Source organism: Nilaparvata lugens, chromosome 2 (assembly GCF_014356525.2).
Source record: "Nilaparvata lugens isolate BPH chromosome 2, ASM1435652v1, whole genome shotgun sequence".
Classification (NCBI taxonomy): domain Eukaryota; kingdom Metazoa; phylum Arthropoda; class Insecta; order Hemiptera; family Delphacidae; genus Nilaparvata; species Nilaparvata lugens.
This window is the reverse complement of record NC_052505.1, coordinates 64,283,705-64,306,045: the sequence shown is the minus strand read 5'-3', so window position 1 is coordinate 64,306,045 and position 22,341 is coordinate 64,283,705. Positions and strand designations below refer to the sequence as shown.

The 22,341-nt window shown below is 33.4% G+C and overlaps 1 protein-coding gene across 1 annotated transcript; it reads right to left on the bottom strand.

Moving 5' to 3' along the window:
• Positions 1-16,290: 16,290 nt before the first annotated feature.
• On the bottom strand, positions 16,291-21,949 carry LOC120350107. The gene is made up of 3 exons (XM_039422450.1): positions 20,967-21,949; positions 19,697-20,298; positions 16,291-19,028 (listed from the first exon to the last, which is right to left on the bottom strand). Exons 1-3 carry the CDS (start codon positions 21,169-21,171, stop codon positions 18,819-18,821), a joined length of 1,017 nt encoding a protein of 338 aa, XP_039278384.1. The 5' UTR covers positions 21,172-21,949; the 3' UTR covers positions 16,291-18,818.
• Positions 21,950-22,341: the final 392 nt, after the last annotated feature.

Sequence of the window (22,341 nt, the reverse complement as noted above, 5' to 3'; positions counted from 1 at the left end):
TAAACCAAAAGATGATTTGGTTGCCTGACAATAGATTTCAACGGTGTGCACACCACCACCACGGTGAGTGGCCGTTTTTGAACCAAACTGTGGTGTATTCATTCTCTATCTATTATAACCTATTGTACTCAAATTATACAGCTTGAATTATCTATACGATTGACTACTGTGTCTGAATTCCTTGTATTGGACGATGTACTGATCATTGCCATAAAACGATGCTGTGAGCCAGCAGAATTTGATGACTCATTCAATACCAATTCCAAAGCCAACATCGAGTGCAATGTTGTACCGTATTTTGTCCAATTTTCATGTAATGTTGTACGATCGACCATTGTTGTATTATGGCGATTGTGTGTTTCACTCATAATTGCGTGTATAATATGTTGAGCCACATGATCGCAAGCTATGGCACACTTTTGTACAGCAATATCCAGTGCTCCATCCACTTTTTTGTGTACACGATATGGGTTGTATCGTTCAATGTGTGAATTACCGCTGGGCCATGTAATTGGCACATCTGTTCGCATAGAACAGTATTCCCGATAGCGTTCTTGATTCACATATAATTTCAATTTACTTTCGTTGACACTGTAAGAAAACCATATTGGCTCAACAACACGTTCACAATTTGTTTTTCGCATCTCTACCGTTTTAAATAAAATATTATTATAGGCGAGTATGTTTCGCACAACAGTCGGTATACTTGCAATTGAATTTTGAGAGTGTGTTGATTCAATTAGCACACTATTGAATAAAACATCCAAATAGGATCGAAAATAATAACCAATATCGACTGGTTGTTCGACTGTTGGCTGCACATAGCCACCGGGAAGAGATAATTTTGTACTTTGTGTCTCTTTTCCTTTACCAATGCGAGCAATTGCTACAGAACTAAAAGTTGTATTGCTTTTGCTTTGACTTGTGTCGTCGTTTAAAAGTTTTGAACGTTTAGACATTTCTTACACACACACACACTATATTATTGATCAAAAATAAAACAAAAATTCAATTTATAATACTTATTTCTTTATTCATTCATCATCATACTCTTCGTTATCCAATTCGTTATCAAAAACAGACAATAGTCCACTACTATTGGTTATACTATGAGCTTGGGTTGTGTTGTCTGCTGGTTGCCGATGATTATTTGCCGAATGCAATTTGCCAACTTCTGTGCATCGTTTGATATTGGTGTCCAGATAGTTGGCGTTTGTATTGAGTTTACCAGCAATACTTTGTAGATCCTGTTTGATTGCATTTCCAGACAGCAAGGCATCAATACTGGGTAATTTGGTGTTACTGTTGAAGAGTCTGTCGTAGACCGATAGAAACGATTTCAACATTGTCAGACGAAAATTAGCCTCATCGAGAGTCACAAGAAACGGATAGCAGTTTCGTTTCAAATTAAATTTGATAATATTATAAATTGTTTTGCACATATTATGATAAAATTTGAATAAATTCACATTCTTCAATACAACACCTATCGATTCGTCGTCGTTGTCTAGTTTGTTGTAATTTTCTTGCAATTCAATGAGTGGTCTATAGGTTGTTTTCAGCACGTCACTTTCAACAAAATAATAGTAGATCACTCGTCGAAACGAACTGGCCAACGATGGATAGAATGTTTGTAGATGCCGCTTGAGTTCCTCAGCAGGTGTTACAGTTTTGTATGTTTGTATAATTTAATGTGTTGACCAATTGTAGACACGTCGTCACTGAAAAAGTCCCGACCGAGTTTTTTCATTTGGCAAATCAATGTATTGTATATGTGCAGATAAAAATTCACAAACACCATATGTATGTCGTCCAGTGTTGTTATTTGTGTACTGTGCTTGCAAAAGTACTGCACCATCTCACACCAAGCTGGTGGACCGTTTGTGTGTTGACCATACTTCAAGTCACCTTCATGCCAATAATAATAAATTTTTCTTTGTACAAACATAATTCTGTCCATCATTTTCATTTCCATTTCAGTGTGCGGATACATAATGTTCAACTCTTGCGATAGGTCCTGATTGGTTGGGTTAGTAATAAATATAGAATCTGTGTCCATATAATAAACACTACAATTTTTATTGTGTATAACATGCTGTCCTGTCTGTAGTAGAGTTGTACGAATCATACAAGTAATCAGTGCAGCCAAAGACGATTTTAATTTACCAATACAACCATATATACTGGAGACTTGCATTTTCAACAATTTATACCAATTGTCAAATTCATCGCGTTCCAATGTTATTGTTTCAATTAATTCGTTGAGACATTCAATCGGGTTTTCATCCAACAGCGTTTCATCAACACAACACACATCATTTTGTATTTTGAAGATTCGACTTACACACTTGTATTCACTCTTTGAATTATTATCAATATTAAAGTTTATAGTCTCATCATTATGAATATGTTGATTAGAATTGAAGTCTTCACCGCCAAAGTCTTCTGTGTCTCCATGTTCGGTTATCATTTCTCCACCAAAATTATCGCAGTCATATCCATCTTCTAGCACTTCTCCACCAAAATCAGACTTATCCTCTTCAAACACACCGCCGCCGTCATTGTTGGTGTCGGCTATAAAATCATCAGTGCTTTGATTGTTTTCAGTTAAACTTTGGTTGTTTTCAAATTCTTCATGAACACTTTGTGTTTCATCATCATTATTATACAAAGACAGTTCAGTGTACTTTGTTATTAGACCCTGCACCAATTCCAATGCACCGTTCAGCACATTACGTTTATTTTTCACAAGTTCACGTTCATTATTAAATACAGTAATAATCTCAGACAATACTCCTCGTACAACTTCAGATTTTAATACAAGAATTACAAGCATCTCACCACGTTTGTATGTTTCATCACGACACAATTGAAATTGTCCACCACAATATGTATTGTGGTAGAGATACTGGTGGTATAGAACGCGTGTCTCTGTTTTTGTTTTTCCACAATGTGTTAGATAGTCGTATACCTCCAAGTGTCCGGCTTTTATCCATTCAGTTAGTTTGGAACGAGCAAGTATGTGTCGATCATTCAGACAGTCGGTATGTGTAGATTTTAAACAATTTTCGTGTATATCCGAGAAAAGTAAATGCATAACAATGTTTGCCGGCAACACTTCGCATGTCTCGTCCGATAGGTTTTTTCTGTCTACAACCAGGGGATAAGCTATACGATAGTCATAGGCCTGCACATTGTCAACTTCAAACTCGCCAAGGCAAAAATTAGCTCCACCCGGATACTTTCCAACACGCGTCTCGTCACCCATCAGGTTGGCTTCATAGTTTATTTCAATCTCGAACAAATTTGCATTACTATCCTGCTGCTGGTTGAACGGTATAACAAGGTTCGCATTGTGTAGATTTTTAAAAGTTGTCAAAAACAGACCACAGCTTAAGCCAATAATCAAACACTGATTCAAAATACGATATTGAATCTTGTCAAAATTCAAATTCATACTACTAACTGTAACTCTACACATATTGGCATAGTCTATAATGAAATCGAGCGATCTTGTTTTTGCCAAAAGTTTACTAACCAAAAGTGTATCGTAGTTGTTGTAGTGTAAAGAGTCTCAAAGTGACGGATAAACTTTGTTACTAGTTTTTGTCAAATTGGACCACTCGTCGTGTGTTTTCAATTTTTGGTGAATAAGCATATGAAAGAATGTATTACGCTAAGCAACAGCATTTACATCAGCCTTTGTGTCTTTCAATATAACTTGAGCCAGATTATTCAGCTTATACTGTTTCAGCGAATAACGCATTCGAGCTATACGAAACAAATCTATATGAACTTGTTGAAATCCCAAACTGTAGCCGTCTTTCCAAATGTATTTGTCAACATTTATATTGAAAAAGGCACAACGCATAAGCAAATACTTTATATCGTAATTGAGCGAATTGTAGCCAACTAGATAATGCATTTGATTTTTATTGTTACAAGGCCACAACAGCTCAAGTGTGTGTTCGAGCAAATCAATTTTGCGTACAAAAACTTCGACATTGTATTCTCATAGGTTGGGTATGTGTCCAGTTTTAGTATGCGTTCGCGCAATACAGCACACCAACGTTTTCATTGTATTTCAGCGTCTGGTGTATTGTCAACGAATTCAGCTCATTCAAGATTTGTACTATCAATTATTGTGTACTGTTTTGATTCTTTGTCAAAATCATCATAGTGAATTGGTAAATACACAAGTGTATACAGAGTATTGTCGACCACATGATGTATTGAAGTAGTAAACAGTATATCGTCAATATCATCGCCTGTAGGTACACGATCTTCAACTGTCGACACAGTTTCTATGTCGAACGTGATGATTGGAAACTGTAGTTTTGGTAGTTTGTACACATTCAAATTTTCATCGAACCACCAATATATCACTTTTGGAACAGCAAAGTCGTTGAATGTTTGTCGACGCCGCACAAGTATTTCGAAAAGAATTTGTTTATTAGCGTCCCAATAGTGTGTTACACAAGCATACCGGTATGCATTTGGTTCAAATTTGAATTTCCTGTGCAATTCACAGGCGCGCTTGAATTGATTGCATTCAATTTTCACAATGCACGCCGGTCTATCAATTAGATCAGGATTATAGAATAAATCATGTAATGAATAGTTGTTGCTTCTGAAAGTCCCATTTGGATACACAATAATATTGAGCTTTTGTGATGCACATACAGCCTGCAATAGACGTACGTTGGTTGTTAAAACAAACAAGCCTGGTATGGTTTTTTTCAAAGTTAATTTTACAATATTTCCAAACTGATTGCCGCCAATACCAACAATACAGCCAGTCACATCATCAAACCATTCGGTAATGAATACACATTTGTGACTACAGTCGTCACAATCTTTGATGTCGGTAGGTTGTTCAAGTTTTTCACGCATTTCATCACACAATGATCTTTGTAGAGCAAACTGATCGGTGGCCGTGTCAATATAATTCAAATTTTCCCTACTGTGCTTTGTATTAAATGCCATATTAATAATAGATAACACACATCACGTTTCAAATTATATGCAAATTATATGTACCTTAATTTTGAATTTTATAGTTCAATATAGTGTACAAAAATGTCGTTGTTCAGTTGTGATAATAACGAACTATTTGGTCAACCCAAATCAGTATGCATCTACGCCGGTGTAAGTCCGTGTCGAGATCAAGTGTCTCAGTTTATATGTAATGTGCATTCTCATTTTCATGGGCTTATCTACAAAGTTGCACATTATACAAACGGCGACAACGATACATGGTCAAGAATCAACACATATGTTCATACAATGAGTAATTTGGATATACCACTTTTCAAGACACAAGATAATGTGACACTGCTATCTGAAATTCAAAATTTCACAATGAACGTATGTCAGATGTACCCGGGTCTTGTTAAGCGCGAACTATTGGCTGACAAAATTAGTTGTTTGTTGGGAATCAATGCGATAAGTGACTCTTGTAAAATTGGCGGTTGGTTGGATGAAGAAACTTCTTATTTGTTTATACGCAGTGCAGACAGGATTTTACGTCGCTACCAAAATTTACCTCGTCTACACAAAATTCTGTTTTACTATACAAAACCGTCGACAACGATTAACGGCAACACCCAATTGCATCTTACCGACAATGCTCTACTCAATTGGCAGCCATCAACCAGCAGTTATAGTTTTAGTTTGATTGGTAAACAATTACTATTGAAATACACCAACAACGAGTCTTGTATTGCTACACTGATTGTGTTGAGTGGTAAACGCACAACAACTCCCAATTCAAATATTCAAGTTTTCCGACCAATAAGAGACAACCACATGTATTGTTGATTGCCTTGAGACTGTACAGAATCAGAGCACACACACACACACACACTCTAGTATTGAGATATATAAATTATATAGATTATATTGATATATAAATTTTATACAACCATTATATAGACATATAAAAATTAATGGCGTCTCTTGTGCCCAAATTTCTTGATCCAATTTTTATTTCGAATGATGACACGTTCCCCGAACATGATAATGATAACAGCAACGATGATGACAACAGCAGCATTGATGACATATTTTCGCCAGTCAATAACAAAACTCGATTCATCTATCCGCCAAACTCATGGTTTATTGAAACCTACAAACTGTGGCACGAACACCAAGCTGTAGTATGGACATCGTGTGAAGTGAGCCCCGAATTAGATCATGATGCATTTCAAGCTTTGGAGCCTAAATTTCAAGACATTTGTCTCAACATGATGGCCTGTCTTATGTGGGGCGATTCTACAGTTCTTGAAATTATGGAGAAAAATGTAGTCGAGTTGATTACAGCTCGTGAGGTACAAGTTCTACTTGCTGATATTGTTGCACGCGAAAATGTACACGAAGAAGTGTAGCCTACAGCAAAATGATTTGTGATTTGACTAGTATTGCTGAAAGTGAAAAGTATCGCAACAACGAATTCAAAAATAAGTATTTGATACGGTTTGAATTTTTAAAGAAAAAGTACATAAAATATCAACAAAATCCGGCTGTGTTTTTCTACTTTATTATGTTGTGTGAGACAATTCTATTTGCACCAATGTTCCAGACCATTTGCTATATGGCCTATTCTGGTAGTACTCCAATTTTGGGCAGTATAAACGCTCAAGTTATGCGCGATGAAGCTATACACTATAGACACGCCCGACTGCGTTTGTCTGAATTCAAAGTGAAAATGAACAAAAAGTTGGCTCGTGAGATTCTAGACGATTTCATGTCTATGGTTGAATCTATCATGGAATTGATCATTGGCGACTACAAGTCTTTGGATGGACTATACTCGTTGGCCATATGCAAACAACATTTGAAACATGTCTGTACTGGTATCATGTACAAAAATTCTTTGTATTATAATAGTTTTGAAATGGATGAAAATATAGGCAAGCATAAAACAACATCGGCGGCATTGTATATGGACCTAATGAAGAACGAAGTCAGAAGCAACCTTATGGAGTCGCAGTCTACAATCTATGCTGTTGGTGAACAGCTGTCATCACAACTCCAAGTCAAATTGAATATAGATACAATGGGTGATTGGTGAAAAAATTATTCTACAAAATATTTATTCTATAATATAATATTATAATATAATATAATATATGTAAAATGGTGAACCTTTGCTCCTTGGAGGGTTCCAAGGATCTCTTATGATAGAGCCCCACGTTATGAAGCTATTATGTAAAGTGGTAAACCTTTGCAAATCCTTTACAGATGATACGATGTTCTTGATATTTATAAGAGCAGTCGCTAAATTCCCTCTTTTGCGAATAAATTCACAAAAAATTAAGGCCGTCCGGCTCGCAAAATTACTGGGTTCAAACCTCAGCTCTAGTTCAGTGGTAGATACATGAATTTTACAAATACAAGTAATCACCATAAGGTTCAATGACCGGTGATCAATAATTCTTACCGCTGCTTCTATGAAGTTCGTGAAGAATACCAGTGAGGAAATTAAAAGAATATTTGATGACTGATTGTCAGTAACCATGTACCATTAGAGAATGATAAGGACCAACTATAGTTGTTTCTAGTTGATTCTTAAAACGCTCGTCATGAATACAGGTATTCTCCAATTTATCCTTCTAAAATTCCTTAGAACTTACAACGCCAGTTCTTGAAGCTCTCTGGATCCTTATATGATATAACTGGAACCTTATTAATATAATTTTCAATATACTTGTTCTGACAGATTAAAGTGATTATCATCAAAGGATGATAAATACTGAGTGCTCTTAATAAGATCAATATTACTTGATTCAATAATTTCAAGTGCTGCTGAATATCTATTGGTACCAAAACAGTTCAAACTGTATATCACGAGATGAGTTAGGATATAATAAAAAATTCTATGAGTTTGTATGCTGACATAAAACACAAAATATATTTCCATAAAAAGTGTATATAAAATGTTCGATATATCTATAATTTTTCTTAAATAAATTCTTTCTAAAATCTGAACAATTATCACAGGTTTTGATAGTATTCACAATAGTGAGTTTCAAATTCATAAACACATTATATTCAATACTGATACTTAGACTTCCAGTCAATACAAAATTCTGCAAATAAAAACCTGTTTGGTCTATAAGTTTGATATGATATACTTTGTTCAATTAACAAAATTAATAATTAACCAATTATTATTCAAACATGAGATCTCAGGGATTTATATGAGTTCGGGCCGTGCATGGAAGTAAGCTTCCTACATATATCAAATAAATTTATAAATCGTTCTTATGAACTATGTGATAGTACTCAACACGTGGTGACTTTTTATTTAATTTAAGTCAATTTGAATAGCGCTTTTAATTAATTTCCCCACTATATTTAGAAAGGCCTTGTAACGAGCTCATTGATTTATCACTCACATAAATGAAGTTCTTGACGGTCTCGTGGATTGAATTAATTATTTCCAATAATTAATTAGGCAGGCTCCTTTCGTCTCTGCTGGGCTAACGCGTGGTCCAGATTCTTATAAGTTTCTTTTTCTAATTAAAGATATATTTATAGGGAACAATTATGATTACGAACTCTTCAACAACACTGAGTTCACAGATAATTTAACATTTAATACAAATATTTCACATTTAAAAAGGGTTTGGCTTGATAGTTTTTAAAATTTTAAAAGGAAGAAAGAACCCTAAACTCCATGAGTATCCTCTCAGGTCAAGATCTTAAGCCAGAAGAAGGAGGTTTTCAGAAAAATTTGTCTCTTCCTAGAATAATTTTGTAAGCTACTCTCTGATTGGCCTTCAATTTAATATACTCAATACAATTGGTCGCCTCGGAATCAGGGCTTCCTCTTTTTCTTATAATAGAAAAAATTAAATAAAAAGTTTTTATATAAATACATGTAGTGTTTATCTTAAATTGATTTCATAAATAAATCGTAACATATGATTTTAATAGATAATACATTTAGTTTTTTATATGAGTTTTGTATACTCTTGGTTTTTCGTGCTTTTTTAGATTATAATAAATATTTATACAGAAATAATAGTTGTCTGTATTTCTACACATTAACCTTCCTTAGTATATATAATATATCCTTTGTGAGTAAATTTTATATAATTCAACCTGTTATACTAGTTGATCGAATGATCAGCTGATTCGCTCAGCATTGATTCTAATAATTATCGATTTATTCAAGATCGACTAATTCTTTTCAAAAATGTAAACAAATAATTCTAACCTCAATGTTCATGCAAACTTTTATTTTTTATAATCCGCCAATAATAAGTAAGCCGCTTTATAATTTTTTAATCTTGTCAATGGGTTCTCATAGTTATAGAATCACAATTATACATGTTTTCTTATCGTTTTTGATAATACTATTACTCCTAATCGCTAATAATATTCGATTTAAGTTGATTGATCCTTTGACTAGGTCTAACCTCCTTTCCATTTTATAATTCTATTAAAATTCATTGGTTTATTTTAAAATATTTGATGGTACTGAAGTACCACGTGACATATATTATAATATTATAATATATCATTTTATATTTTTGAATATTACTACAATATTGTAAAAGTGCACTCACTGTATTGATATTTTAAAAAATTCAATAAATTGACTCTTCTTCTTCTTCAATATTCTTGTCTATCAATCTTTGTGCTAGTGTACATTTTCGATGCCTTGTCTGAAATGTACTTTATAAGACGTGGGTCTAGTATACGTATATTGAAACACCGAGCATTATAGCAAACAGCAGTGAATGGTCCCGGTATATTGGTTACAAGAGTGTAGCCGGCTGAATTCAACTGACTGAATGTTGTGTGTATAGTTGATGGTAGTATTTTTGCATCAAACATTATTGAATGATCGCTGCCAGTAGTTGGTGTTGATGATGTGTTGTGAGCGTAAATTTTAAAAGAATTGGCATCATCCAAAACACGACTTGCATTCTGAATGTGTAGCGTAGGCAGTGGAAAATAATCGGCATTATATTTTACTAACATATCATATAGTACAATATATTATAGTATATTGTAATATTTATACTATTCTACTAACATATTATATAGTACATTATGTATATTGTAGTATTTATACTATTCTTTCTGTGTTTATTTTGTACAGCTTTCTCAAAGAATAGCTTTTTAAATAGGGAATTTCTAGCTTATCGTCGACAACTAGTCGAACCTTGGCTGACATGTGCTGTTGCATTACATTACGATTATGATAACAATACCACAAAATAGTTTAAAGAATAAAAATCGTCGTACTACAATAAATACCGTTGCTGAAAAACCAACATTCACATTCACAACTACATCGACACCAAGTGATGTCGATAGAGACTCTCGATTCAAAGATATAATACGCCAACAGTTGGGTGAACAAGGCCTAACTATAACAACAAATCTCAGCTTTATCTATATTATAGTACTATTGATTCTATTGTTGTTATTTTCTGGTTTTTTAAACACAGTAAAAGTTCAGAAAAACAAAAAACAAGTTAGTTTTACTGTAGTTCGTTGAATCTACCAAAAAAACATAATGTCTAATTATATTTCAATTCCGCTGTCATTATCGACATTATTAAAAACACTGTCGCTTTCGTCATCATCGTCATCGTCTGTGGTTGAATAAATAATGCCATTATTGTGTTTGATTTTTCTTTTTCGTTTGGCTAACTCAATTGCTCTGAAATTTCTATGTGACGGTGGTACAGTGCCCAAAGTGTGGTGCTTCCACCAGTGTTGAATCATAATTACAATACGATACAATTGCACAAGAACGACCATATCGTTTGCTGTATAAGTGTCTGTATAAATATGATGAGAATTATCTTCAAATAGTGTTTCATTACTATAGGTTGTGAAATTAATTATATGTTTTCCATGCGCATTGGTTGTGCGCTGATGTTTTTTAGATTTACGTTCAATCATTTGTACAGCTTCAAATATATTGAAATTTTTACAAACACGAGCTCGTGTGTCGGGCAATTGAACCGGCTGATTAATGTAGAGTGCAATCAACGGTATACTCAAGTAGACATATTTATTGATTGTACATATAGGTTCTGGTAGAACCAGAGCCATTTCAACAATCATAATTTTTGTACGCCCAAGCAGTGTGCCAATAATACGAGTAATAATATCTAGATAGTTTTTTGTAAAGAATGGGTCGTGATCTTTTTGAAAAACAAGCTCAACTTGTTCAGTGATACTTTCCCACAAATCCAAATTGACACTCATCCTATATTATAGACGTTTCTCTCGAGATTGTAACAAAATCCTATTATCTCTACTGTTGTTCAATAGAAACCGACTTGGTACACTCAATTCAGTATTGACTGTGTTCATAAACTGATACAGTTTTATATAGTCATCGGCACTGGGCAAACTTACAATAGTATACTCATAATAACGCCATTTCAACATGTATTCACAGTAGACACTTTGTAATGGTCGTCTAGCTACACTACAAAATCCTATGCCAAATACTGTATCCAATAGTTCTATACAACACGATAGACTATCTATACTATTATACATGTGCAATTTTATATACCCATTATCATCGTCATCTCTATTTTCACTATTGCTATCATCGTCCAATAGCAATTGGTCGGGTGTAGTTAGTTGTAGTCTACCAGTGTAAATAACTTGGTTGATTTTGGTTCGAGGCACAACACGAAATACATGTATAAACAGTGTTGTTCGTATAAGCGACGTTAAATCAGACTCTGTGTACTGTAGAATCTCATCCGATTTCGGTTCTTCAGTAAAGTAGAATTGATTTGTCAACAAGACTCGATGATAGTTGCCAGTTTTATTTTGCGTCGACAATGTATAGACATATCGACATTTATTTGACTGTTGTACATCAAGAGACATTTTTCACTACACTATTTAAAATAGATTTATTTCTTCTATGGTGAGGTTCAGAGAATTAGATTCTTCTTCTTAATAACTCAATATTTTCAAAGTTCTAAGAGTTTATTGAATGTAATCATTCTATTATATTCGGTTATTAACATTTTGTTAAACTTAATCCTATTGGATTCAAATAGATTAAACTGAACTTGACAAACACAATATTATGTGTATGATAAGTTATGTTTAATCTTATGGAATCTATAAGGATTCGGCTATAAACATTTTGTTAATAACTTTGGTGTAAACGCAACTTTAGAGTTGAATCATGTGTACTAGACAAATGAAACAAAAATTTGAATTGAATGTAATCATTCTATTATATTCGGTTATTAACATTTTGTTAAACTTAATCCTATTGGATTCAAATAGATTAAACTGAACTTGACAAACACAATATTATGTGTATGATAAGTTATGTTTAATCTTATGGAATCCATAAGGATTCGGCTATAAACATTTTGTTAATAACTTTGGTGTAAACGCAACTTTAGAGTTGAATCATGTGTACTAGACAAATGAAACAAAAATTTAAAATGTTAAAAATTTGAATATTCAGTTTATTAATACATAATATGAAATGAATAGTTTAGTAATACTGTTACATACAAAAATATTTAGTTTAGTGATACTTTTATATACAAAAATAAGAACATTTTCAATATATGCAATATTAACATACAAATCCTACCTACATTGTTACATACAAAAAATGAGAACATTTATATTAACATACAAATCCTAATACATTGTTACATACAAAAAAATGAGAACATTTTCAATATAATATGCAACATTAACATACAAATCCTACTCGGTCATGAGTTTGCTTGTGATCACCGCAACAGAAACAGAGTAGGAGTTGATACGAACTCAACTCAATTCTAAAGTGTTCAACGTACTCTTGCAATATTCTTTTTTCCGATACTAATTATTCCATTATGATTTAAATCAGATATAGAAAATTCAAATTGATTTTTAATTTTTTGATTCAAATAACAATGAGGATTCAAGTTTCATTTTACTAAATCTAAATTATTATTGAAAATTAAAACGTTTCATGATGACCAACTCAATAAAATGAGTTCATGATAGATTGAAGTCAGTTTTTGAAAATTATTATTTGATACATTTAACATTCAGCAAGTAATCGCCTACAATACAGTACTGATAGAACAATCTACTGCATTCAATAATATTATTACAATAACAGTGTTGGCTATTTCAATTGAATGGAAACAAATACCGTATTGTACATTATAAGTGAAAAATACAAAATCTCAGTCTAAATGAATTGAAGAAACAGTCAACTAATCTTATAGAAGGTTGATAAATTAACCAATCAATTAACATACGCATCAATTCAATTATTTCAATTCGAAAAATACAAAACTAAGAACCTAACAATTTACCTCATGCATCAATTCAATTATTTCAATTCGAAAAATACAAAACTAAGAACCTAGCAATTTACCTCATAGCACTATTATCTTATAGAAGGCAGATAAATAAAATTAACCAATCAATTAACATAAGCTACGCATCAATTCAATTATTTCAATTCGAAAAATACAAAACTAAGAACCTAACAATTTACCTCATAGCACTAATCTTATAAAAGGCAGATAAATAAAATTAGCCTGATGTGACTAGCTAAAGTAGCTACCCAATACGGTAATTATTGAGTGAAAAATAAATTCGCATTTTTGGAAAAAAACTATAACTGAAGCCAATCTTCAACAAATTGTGACTTATCATGTTAATTCGCCTTGAAAATACATATTATAAATCACTGTGAGTTGTTTTGGTATAACTGAAGCCAATCTTCATCAAATTGTGACTTGAATTGAATTGAATTGGCAAATTACTGCAAGTTGTTTTGGTATAACTGAAGCCAATCTTCAACAAATTGTGACGAATTGAATTGGCTTTATTTCGCCAAAAAAGCACATTATCATTAAAATAAAATGAAACGAAAATCTAACTATACAAAACAGAAACAAAATTATAAATTATACTAAAAACTTGGGTACAATAGATTAAGTGAATAACTTGATAAATAAACTTGACATAGTACAGTAGTAGAAGTAAAATGAAATGTTCAGTTAACTTCATTGTAATCAGGTCGTTCAATAAGTATGGGTATAATAACATGAGTATCCTCTACTTCAACATACACAGAAACATGTATGGGCTATAAAGACATCGTCACAATTGGAGAAACCACGCTATGTAATTATAGCTTTTCAGACACATAGGAAAAATAATCACAAAAGTGATAGTAGCTGTTTTGATCACTGCAAATTGCAGAATGTAAAACTTTTTCTAAACTCCAAAATACATCCCTATGATGATTTCAACTTGAACTTTCAAAAAGAACAGTTTTCATTGCTATACCATTCCTATGTCAGTCATATTATAATAAAAGCTATTGTCCTGCCCCACTCTTGACAAGAAATCAGTTCAAAGATTTAGCTCCTATAGCTGTAATTGATTGTTCCAAGCAACAAGATGCTATTAAAACGGACTCTGTTGATATAAGATTGGAATTTGAATCTACTGATCAATTTCCTAATAATACTGCAGCTTACTGCTTAATTATTCATGATAGGATCTTGGAGTATAGTCCTCTTACTGGCATGATTCATAGGGTTATTTAATATGGAGTTGGGGGGGGGGAATAGTTTACTTTATAAGCTAAATACTGAGGCTACATTAGTTAGTATTGTAGTAGAGTCCATCATGAACAGTTACATAATAGACTTTCAAGGTTATCAAGATAATTATAATGAGTACATTGTTAAAGAGCTAGCCATTATAAGTACTGATGGTTGCTATGTACAACATTGGTTAGTTCGAACAGGATTTGAAATGAGTGCATTGAATTTTAATAAAAGAAGACAATACCATTGGCTAGTAAGAAATTATCATGGTTTACATTGGGATGATGGATCAGTGGAGCTCTCTGACTTATTGCATCAAATTAGATGTGGGCTTACAGAAAATGACATAATATATGCTAAAGGTCTCACAAAAACAAAATTCTTGGAGAAATACTTTGAAAATACAATAATCAACATTGAGGATTTGAATTGTCCTTCATTCAAACAAATTGATAATTCACACACCTATTGCTTCCATCATAGGAAAAGGAATATTAGAATGTGTTCATTGAATAATTTCATGAATTTGGTAGGCTGGTTTTATCACAGAAATTGAATTATAATTTTATTACTCATGTTTATTGTATAGGAGGAATTTTATGTTTTATTTTTTATTGTAAACTGTCATTCTTGAGTTTAATAAAGATTATTATCACATCATTCATTGGAAATGTATTCATTTTCTCTCCCTGTACTATACTAATTCATTGAAATGAATATGGAACAGCATGTATGTAAAAGCAATTTTTCCTTTTTGGCACTGCCAACATAAGTAACACTTGTGTGTTGGCAGTGAGTTGTAGTTCATTCACACTATTAAATAGTAAATTTTGCTATGCAGTGACAATGATTTCGAAATACGAAAGTACATAAAAGGTGATGTAAAAATAAAAAGAAAAGAGGAAAAGTTAGTTATAAAATCATTGGGAATTTTGTTTACCATGTAATTGCTAAAGTATGATTTGTTTTGGTAATTAAAGTAAAATAATTATTATAACACAAGAAACAAGCCTGTTCCAACCCTCCACTAATACCAAACGCAACCGCTGGGATTGTGCAACCGCTGGGATTGTGCAACCGCAGATAGTGCTTCCAAATTGGCGATTTTTGATGTCCTCTCATACGTACTCAACACGAAAATATTCACGTTTATCCCCCCTATCAATATACTCTTGTAGCTCTTCCACTGAAACTAATATCAAACACAACCTATCTAAATGTGGTATCGTCGACAGTTCAAACTCATTCCACTTCCCCTCCGAATTTCGTATTCTTCTTAGATAGTTAGCCATGCTCTTTTCCTTTTCTATCAAATCGTTGTTAGACCCCCCTCTATTCTGGAATTCTAATCTAAAGAATTCCAGGAATTGGTGTTTCTCTCTCAAACAATACCAAAACCAATTTAACTGTCTCTAGTCTCACCATACAACCAAAGTCGTAGATGGGGCCGTTGTAAAATTCACTAAATTCCCTGAGTTCACTAGGGGACATCCCTTCAGGCGCACAAGTCTTGCAGGAACGCAAGTACTCCGATTTGTTAACAGTAGGCTACTCAAGTTTTTCAAAAACTCTGAATATCCAGATCCAGACATGTGACAAGTGACAACTGAGATGCAACACTTCGACTATGTGTTCGACTATGATGAACACTCAAGACAGCTCGACTCTTTTATACTGGAGAGAAGTCCGCATGGCCGATTAGAAGGTGAACTTCTGCAACAGTTTATTAATTGACGCATTTAATTAACTGATACCGCGTGACCTATGCTTGCACTTTACCACATGCATAGTCCGAATTATTGCTTTTCTGTCTTTTTCAAGACAGCAAAACTATGTATGAAGTAATAATAATTATTGTACTTACAGAAACATGGATTAGTAATGATACACTCTTTTTTTCAATATTTCGGAATACAAATCGATGAATAAATGCTCTAAACTAAATAATTTATTTATGTTAAAGAAAATAATTATTTTGATGTTGTAAATAATTATTCTCTTTGTTTCGATGTTTAAAGTTGGAAGTATCTAAAATTTTTGGTAGTTTTTCGTTCACAAAATAGTCAGATTTCTGAGCTCTTGGTAATCTTGAATGAATACATAAGTAGTAGCATTCCAAATTAATACTGATGTCTGTCTGCCTGGTGTTTGTAATATAAGTATTTGTAATATATATTTATATATTAGTACTGATGTTTGTCACTTCGACAAATTTATCGATGAGTGTATATCTTTGAATAAAAATGACTTCTCTTAACAATAGTAATACGAGGATCACAGTAGAGTTTACAGCATCTTGTATCGATCACACTTTCTAAGAACTAATGACAGATTGGTGGTGGTGGATACGAAAACTATTATCATAAATCACTTTTCGATTTCTCTTCATATTGGTGGCTATCAGATTAACATTGTCAGAGAAGAAGAGATAGTACCGAGAAAAGTTAGAAAAATCGATTATATTTTTTAAGCTGAGACATAGAGAGCCTGAGCACAGAAACTTGGTCCCAGATTTTGAATTTAATAGCGTTGATAATATATGGTTCTCTCTTACCAACCACATTCAGTTGTCAACTTATGAGATTTCTATATCCTACCTTTGAATCAATAAATATGGAAGATAGAATGTAAAAGAGAACCTTTCAACTCAAACAGGATCTGAAAGATTATAGGAAGATATTGGATGAAAAGCGAAACCAAATAAATAATTGCAAAGATAACCCAAAAAACTTTGGAAAAGCATAAATGAAATTATAGTTCTATACTATATCTGTAACATTTTGTTTTTTGACAAAATGATAGTTTTAGTGGAACGTGTTCAGTTTTTCAAACTCTATAGATTCTATAGATTCAAGATAAAATCAGCTGTTCAAGACTTATGCCCTTCTAGCTCTGAGGTACAGATATAATGTAATCTGTAAAAATAGTATAAATACGACTAATTAAACTGAAATCATGTACGAATTAGCGAATTCAACACCACTATTTATTGTTGTAGCGATAATAGTTATTGCAATCATTTGCCTCTTAATCTTTATCTATTGGAAGAAAAATAAAGTCAAAAAGGCTGAAGATGAGAATAAAACTTTAGAAAGTTCAGATCCACCAGCAAACACGTCTGATTCAAAGTCTGCTAACCCCAATCCAATTGTGGCTCATGTAGTTCAGCCAGTGTATAGATCTATATCTCCACCACCCTACAATCCGACGGCTCCACTAGTTGAAAAATTACCACCATTTTCAATGAGTGTGGCGAATAATTCAAATACCGAATTTGTAGCTCCTTTGTCGCCGGTTGAGCAACAAATTATTGAAACTTCAAAATCATTGTCTTCCTCAAAGCAAAGAAGAAGACAAAATAATTGATGATACATGCTAATAATTGAGAATCTAGTAATATGGTTCAAGAAAGGCAAAATTACTATTAATAAGCACAACTGTTTATTTCTTTTTTAAACACACACACATATTTATTTACACACATATATAATTCCATATAATTAAATATATAAATAAATTAGTAGTATAGTAATATTGAGACATTTATAATATTTCCAAGTCATTTATGAACATGTCCAATGAAGCCTCACCAAATAGAAATGTCCCAATACTGGCAAATTCATTGTAATCGGCCACATGATATTTATTCAAATATATGTGACCAAGCATTACAATTATTACAATTATATCGTGAGCTGCATAGTGCAGAGAAAAAACATTCACGACCAGAGTGTCTGAGATCCTTGCTTGATGTAATGTAGCGATAATGTAGCGATGTAGTTGATCGATCATTTCTTTGCGTTTGTCGAACAGCGAATTGGTTTTTCGAATATTATTAACCAGACTCTTTGTAGCCTTTTGCGCCCGAACTAATAATTATATTTGGAATTTTCTTTGTTAAAATCAATAGATCATCAGCAGTAATTGTTTCGAAGCTGGACGGCTGCTTGTTCATTTTAATCAATTGTTGGCACAAATCTTCAAACTCTTTCTCCATGTAACCACATCCTACTTCAATCATGTATTGTGATCGTTCACGAGCATCGCGATCAAAATTCGTTATAAAGCGTTCAGCGGCCGGATAGGTTTTACGAAACATCAAGTTTGTTTCTAAAAGTTGTCCGATATTATTTTCCATTAAAATTGAATTATTCTCTGAGAAAGAGAGTCTCGGCATTCCGTCTGTTGTAAGTTTCTTACAATAGGCTTCAGACATTTTCATTTTAGCCAGCTTGTGCATCACCGAATTACGAGCATCGATCCATGCACACGCAAAGGTAACAAGTAGACACCATTTTTGTCACCGTCCTGATCTTGACCCAACATTTTGGCAATTGCATCTGGTATAACAATTGTGTCTATACTCTTGTCTGGATTGCATTCAGCTTTACAAATGAAAAGACAAGACAGTTTCAGTGATGGGTCTCTCTTTAGAGCCACATACTGTAGATCATAATCGGACTCAAGCAAAGTGTACAGGGATTTTGGAAGCAGCACTGTCGAATAATGAAGCATACACGAAATAGTGGATGTCTGATAAATACCCTTGGTATCAAAGCCAATAATGGAATCACATATAACTGAACACTTACCGCTCTTGTAGCGTTTAATATTGGAAATTATGAAATTTGAAGACTCAAAACGTTGATGTCTCTCCTTTACTTTGTCCGGCATGTTTATAATTGCTCTGAGCATACTTATAAAATGATTTTTGGACTGTTCTCGCCACAAAGTTGGATCGAAAATGATATACTTTTGTATTTTCAAATGTTGCACCGAAACACGTACATTTATAGAATCCAAGTCTTGCTGGCTGTATAGAGCAGTGTCCAAAGTGTGTTGATATTGGTGTTTATTTATTCCGCTATTTCTCTTCTTTGGGTTATCTTCAACAGTAGCTATTATGAAGCTGCTATTATATTTAGTAACGAATACAGCTTCATTACAGCACTTGACTGTTTGTATACAACATTCAGTGGATTCTATGAGACAACGCATAGCATTAGTAAATGACACTGTGTGTTGTGTCGGTACTTTGTGTTTATGAGCATGTGCTTACAAATGAAAAGACAAGACAGTTTCAGTGATGGGTCTCTCTTTAGAGCCACATACTGTAGATCATAATCGGACTCAAGCAAAGTGTACAGGGATTTTGGAAGCAGCACTGTCGAATAATGAAGCATACACGAAATAGTGGATGTCTGATAAATACCCTTGGTATCAAAGCCAATAATGGAATCACATATAACTGAACACTTACCGCTCTTGTAGCGTTTAATATTGGAAATTATGAAATTTGAAGACTCAAAACGTTGATGTCTCTCCTTTACTTTGTCCGGCATGTTTATAATTGCTCTGAGCATACTTATAAAATGATTTTTGGACTGTTCTCGCCACAAAGTTGGATCGAAAATGATATACTTTTGTATTTTCAAATGTTGCACCGAAACACGTACATTTATAGAATCCAAGTCTTGCTGGCTGTATAGAGCAGTGTCCAAAGTGTGTTGATATTGGTGTTTATTTATTCCGCTATTTCTCTTCTTTGGGTTATCTTCAACAGTAGCTATTATGAAGCTGCTATTATATTTAGTAACGAATACAGCTTCATTACAGCACTTGACTGTTTGTATACAACATTCAGTGGATTCTATGAGACAACGCATAGCATTAGTAAATGACACTGTGTGTTGTGTCGGTACTTTGTGTTTATGAGCATGTGCTTACAAATGAAAAGACAAGACTGTTTCAGTGATGGGTCTCTCTTTAGAGCCACATACTGTAGATCATAATCGGACTCAAGCAAAGTGTACAGGGATTTTGGAAGCAGCACTGTCGAATAATGAAGCATACACGAAATAGTGGATGTCTGATAAATACCCTTGGTATCAAAGCCAATAATGGAATCACATATAACTGAACACTTACCGCTCTTGTAGCGTTTAATATTGGAAATTATGAAATTTGAAGACTCAAAACGTTGATGTCTCTCCTTTACTTTGTCCGGCATGTTTATAATTGCTCTGAGCATACTTATAAAATGATTTTTGGACTGTTCTCGCCACAAAGTTGGATCAAAAATGATATACTTTTGTATTTTCAAATGTTGCACCGAAACACATACATTTATAGAATCCAAGTCTTGCTGGCTGTATAGAGCAGTGTCCAAAGTGTGTTGATATTGGTGTTTATTTATTCCGCTATTTCTCTTCTTTGGGTTATCTTCAACAGTAGCTATTATGAAGCTGCTATTATATTTAGTAACGAATACAGCTTCATTACAGCACTTGACTGTTTGTATACAACATTCAGTGGATTCTATGAGACAACGCATAGCATTAGTAAATGACACTGTGTGTTGTGTCGGTACTTTGTGTTTATGAGCATGTGCCTTACAAATGAAAAAAAGCGGATTTCTCACATTATATAGATGCTTGGAAAGACTCTCTATGTGTTGTATTGTTTTTACAAATTTAGGACCATTGGTGTCCATATGATTTTTCCGACAAATAGCATCGGTTGTGTGTACACACTCGAATGGTTCTTGTACGATACATCGCGGCAGCGCTGTAGATTGAGAATGGTCAGACATAATCTATTACTAGTTGAACATTTTTGGCAGTAACTAGTCTCTGTGAAAGGGCACGCGATTTTGTTATGCAAGTGGCTACATGTACACTTTGTGTTTTTCAAATAAATATTTTTGGTAGTTCGAAGATGATCGCGTAACTGAAAACCATATACAGTTATTATATTCAGACAACGGTTGAATGCTAATTTTACTGGTTAAGAACATCACATCTGGTTCGTCGATCTTCCTTTTTCCACATATCATTGTTCAAAACAAAGTAATGAATTATCAGGCATCGGGCTACTGCATATAAACTGACAGTTATTAACATTTATAGTCGCCTTATATCTTGTCACACCGACTTAGATCAGGGTTGGAATCAAAACAAAGTAATAAATTATCAGGCGTCAGGCTACTGCATATAAGTGACAGTTATTAACATTTATTGTTGCCTTATATCTTGTCACACTGACTTAGATCCGGGTTGGAATATTAAATTAGTATTAATTATTAGTTATTACTATTAGTAGACCAATGTGGGCACTACAACATGCGCGCGGACAAGTGCAATAAAATGACCTGTTGACACTCTGCTTGTTTTTGCAAACGTTCATTGTTTCCTATCTCTTATCATACATAAGACTCGATCCACGTGCGTTCGTTCAATGCAACACTGTTGCTTATTAATTGCACTTTTCGACAGATAATAAGTCTAAAGTTGAAGTTGAATATTTGCCAGATTTTTATCGTATTTTTTTATCAGACGTTTTCCTCTTAAAACATATCATTAGTTTTTATTATTCTTGTATAGCATTTTAATTAGGTTTTTATCGGAATTGTATATGCACTTTTTAATATTTTTCCACGATTCTATCAAGTCAGCGTCATTGAATTTTCGTCACATTTTCTTCCCCTCAATATAAATAATCGAAGCCTTGCATTCACATAGTCAGTTGCAAGTGAAGGCTCAAAGAAGTCACCAAGTCACAGAGTCGCTAAGTCACCACCAACTCTTGATACCAGAGGAGAACACACTTTGTTGAATACACAACATGTGAGTAGAACAATATCATTATTAAACTTTAATATTCTGAAATCTTCACCGATTCTCATGTAAAAATTCAATTCCCCATTATTATAAGCAATCGAAATCAAATCAAATCAAATCAAACCAAATAATAATGAATAAAA

Coding starts and splice junctions, on each gene's coding strand:
- LOC120350107 (XM_039422450.1), bottom strand. CDS start 21,171: ATGTCTGACCATTCTCAATCTACAGCGCTGCCGCGATGTATCGTACAA. Junction 20,299..20,966: donor TTTTTTCATTTGTAAGGCAC/ATGCTCATAAAC, acceptor ATTTGTAAGCAC/ATGCTCATAAACACAAAGTA. Junction 19,029..19,696: donor TGCTTGAGTCCGATTATGAT/CTACAGTATGTG, acceptor TCCGATTATGAT/CTACAGTATGTGGCTCTAAA.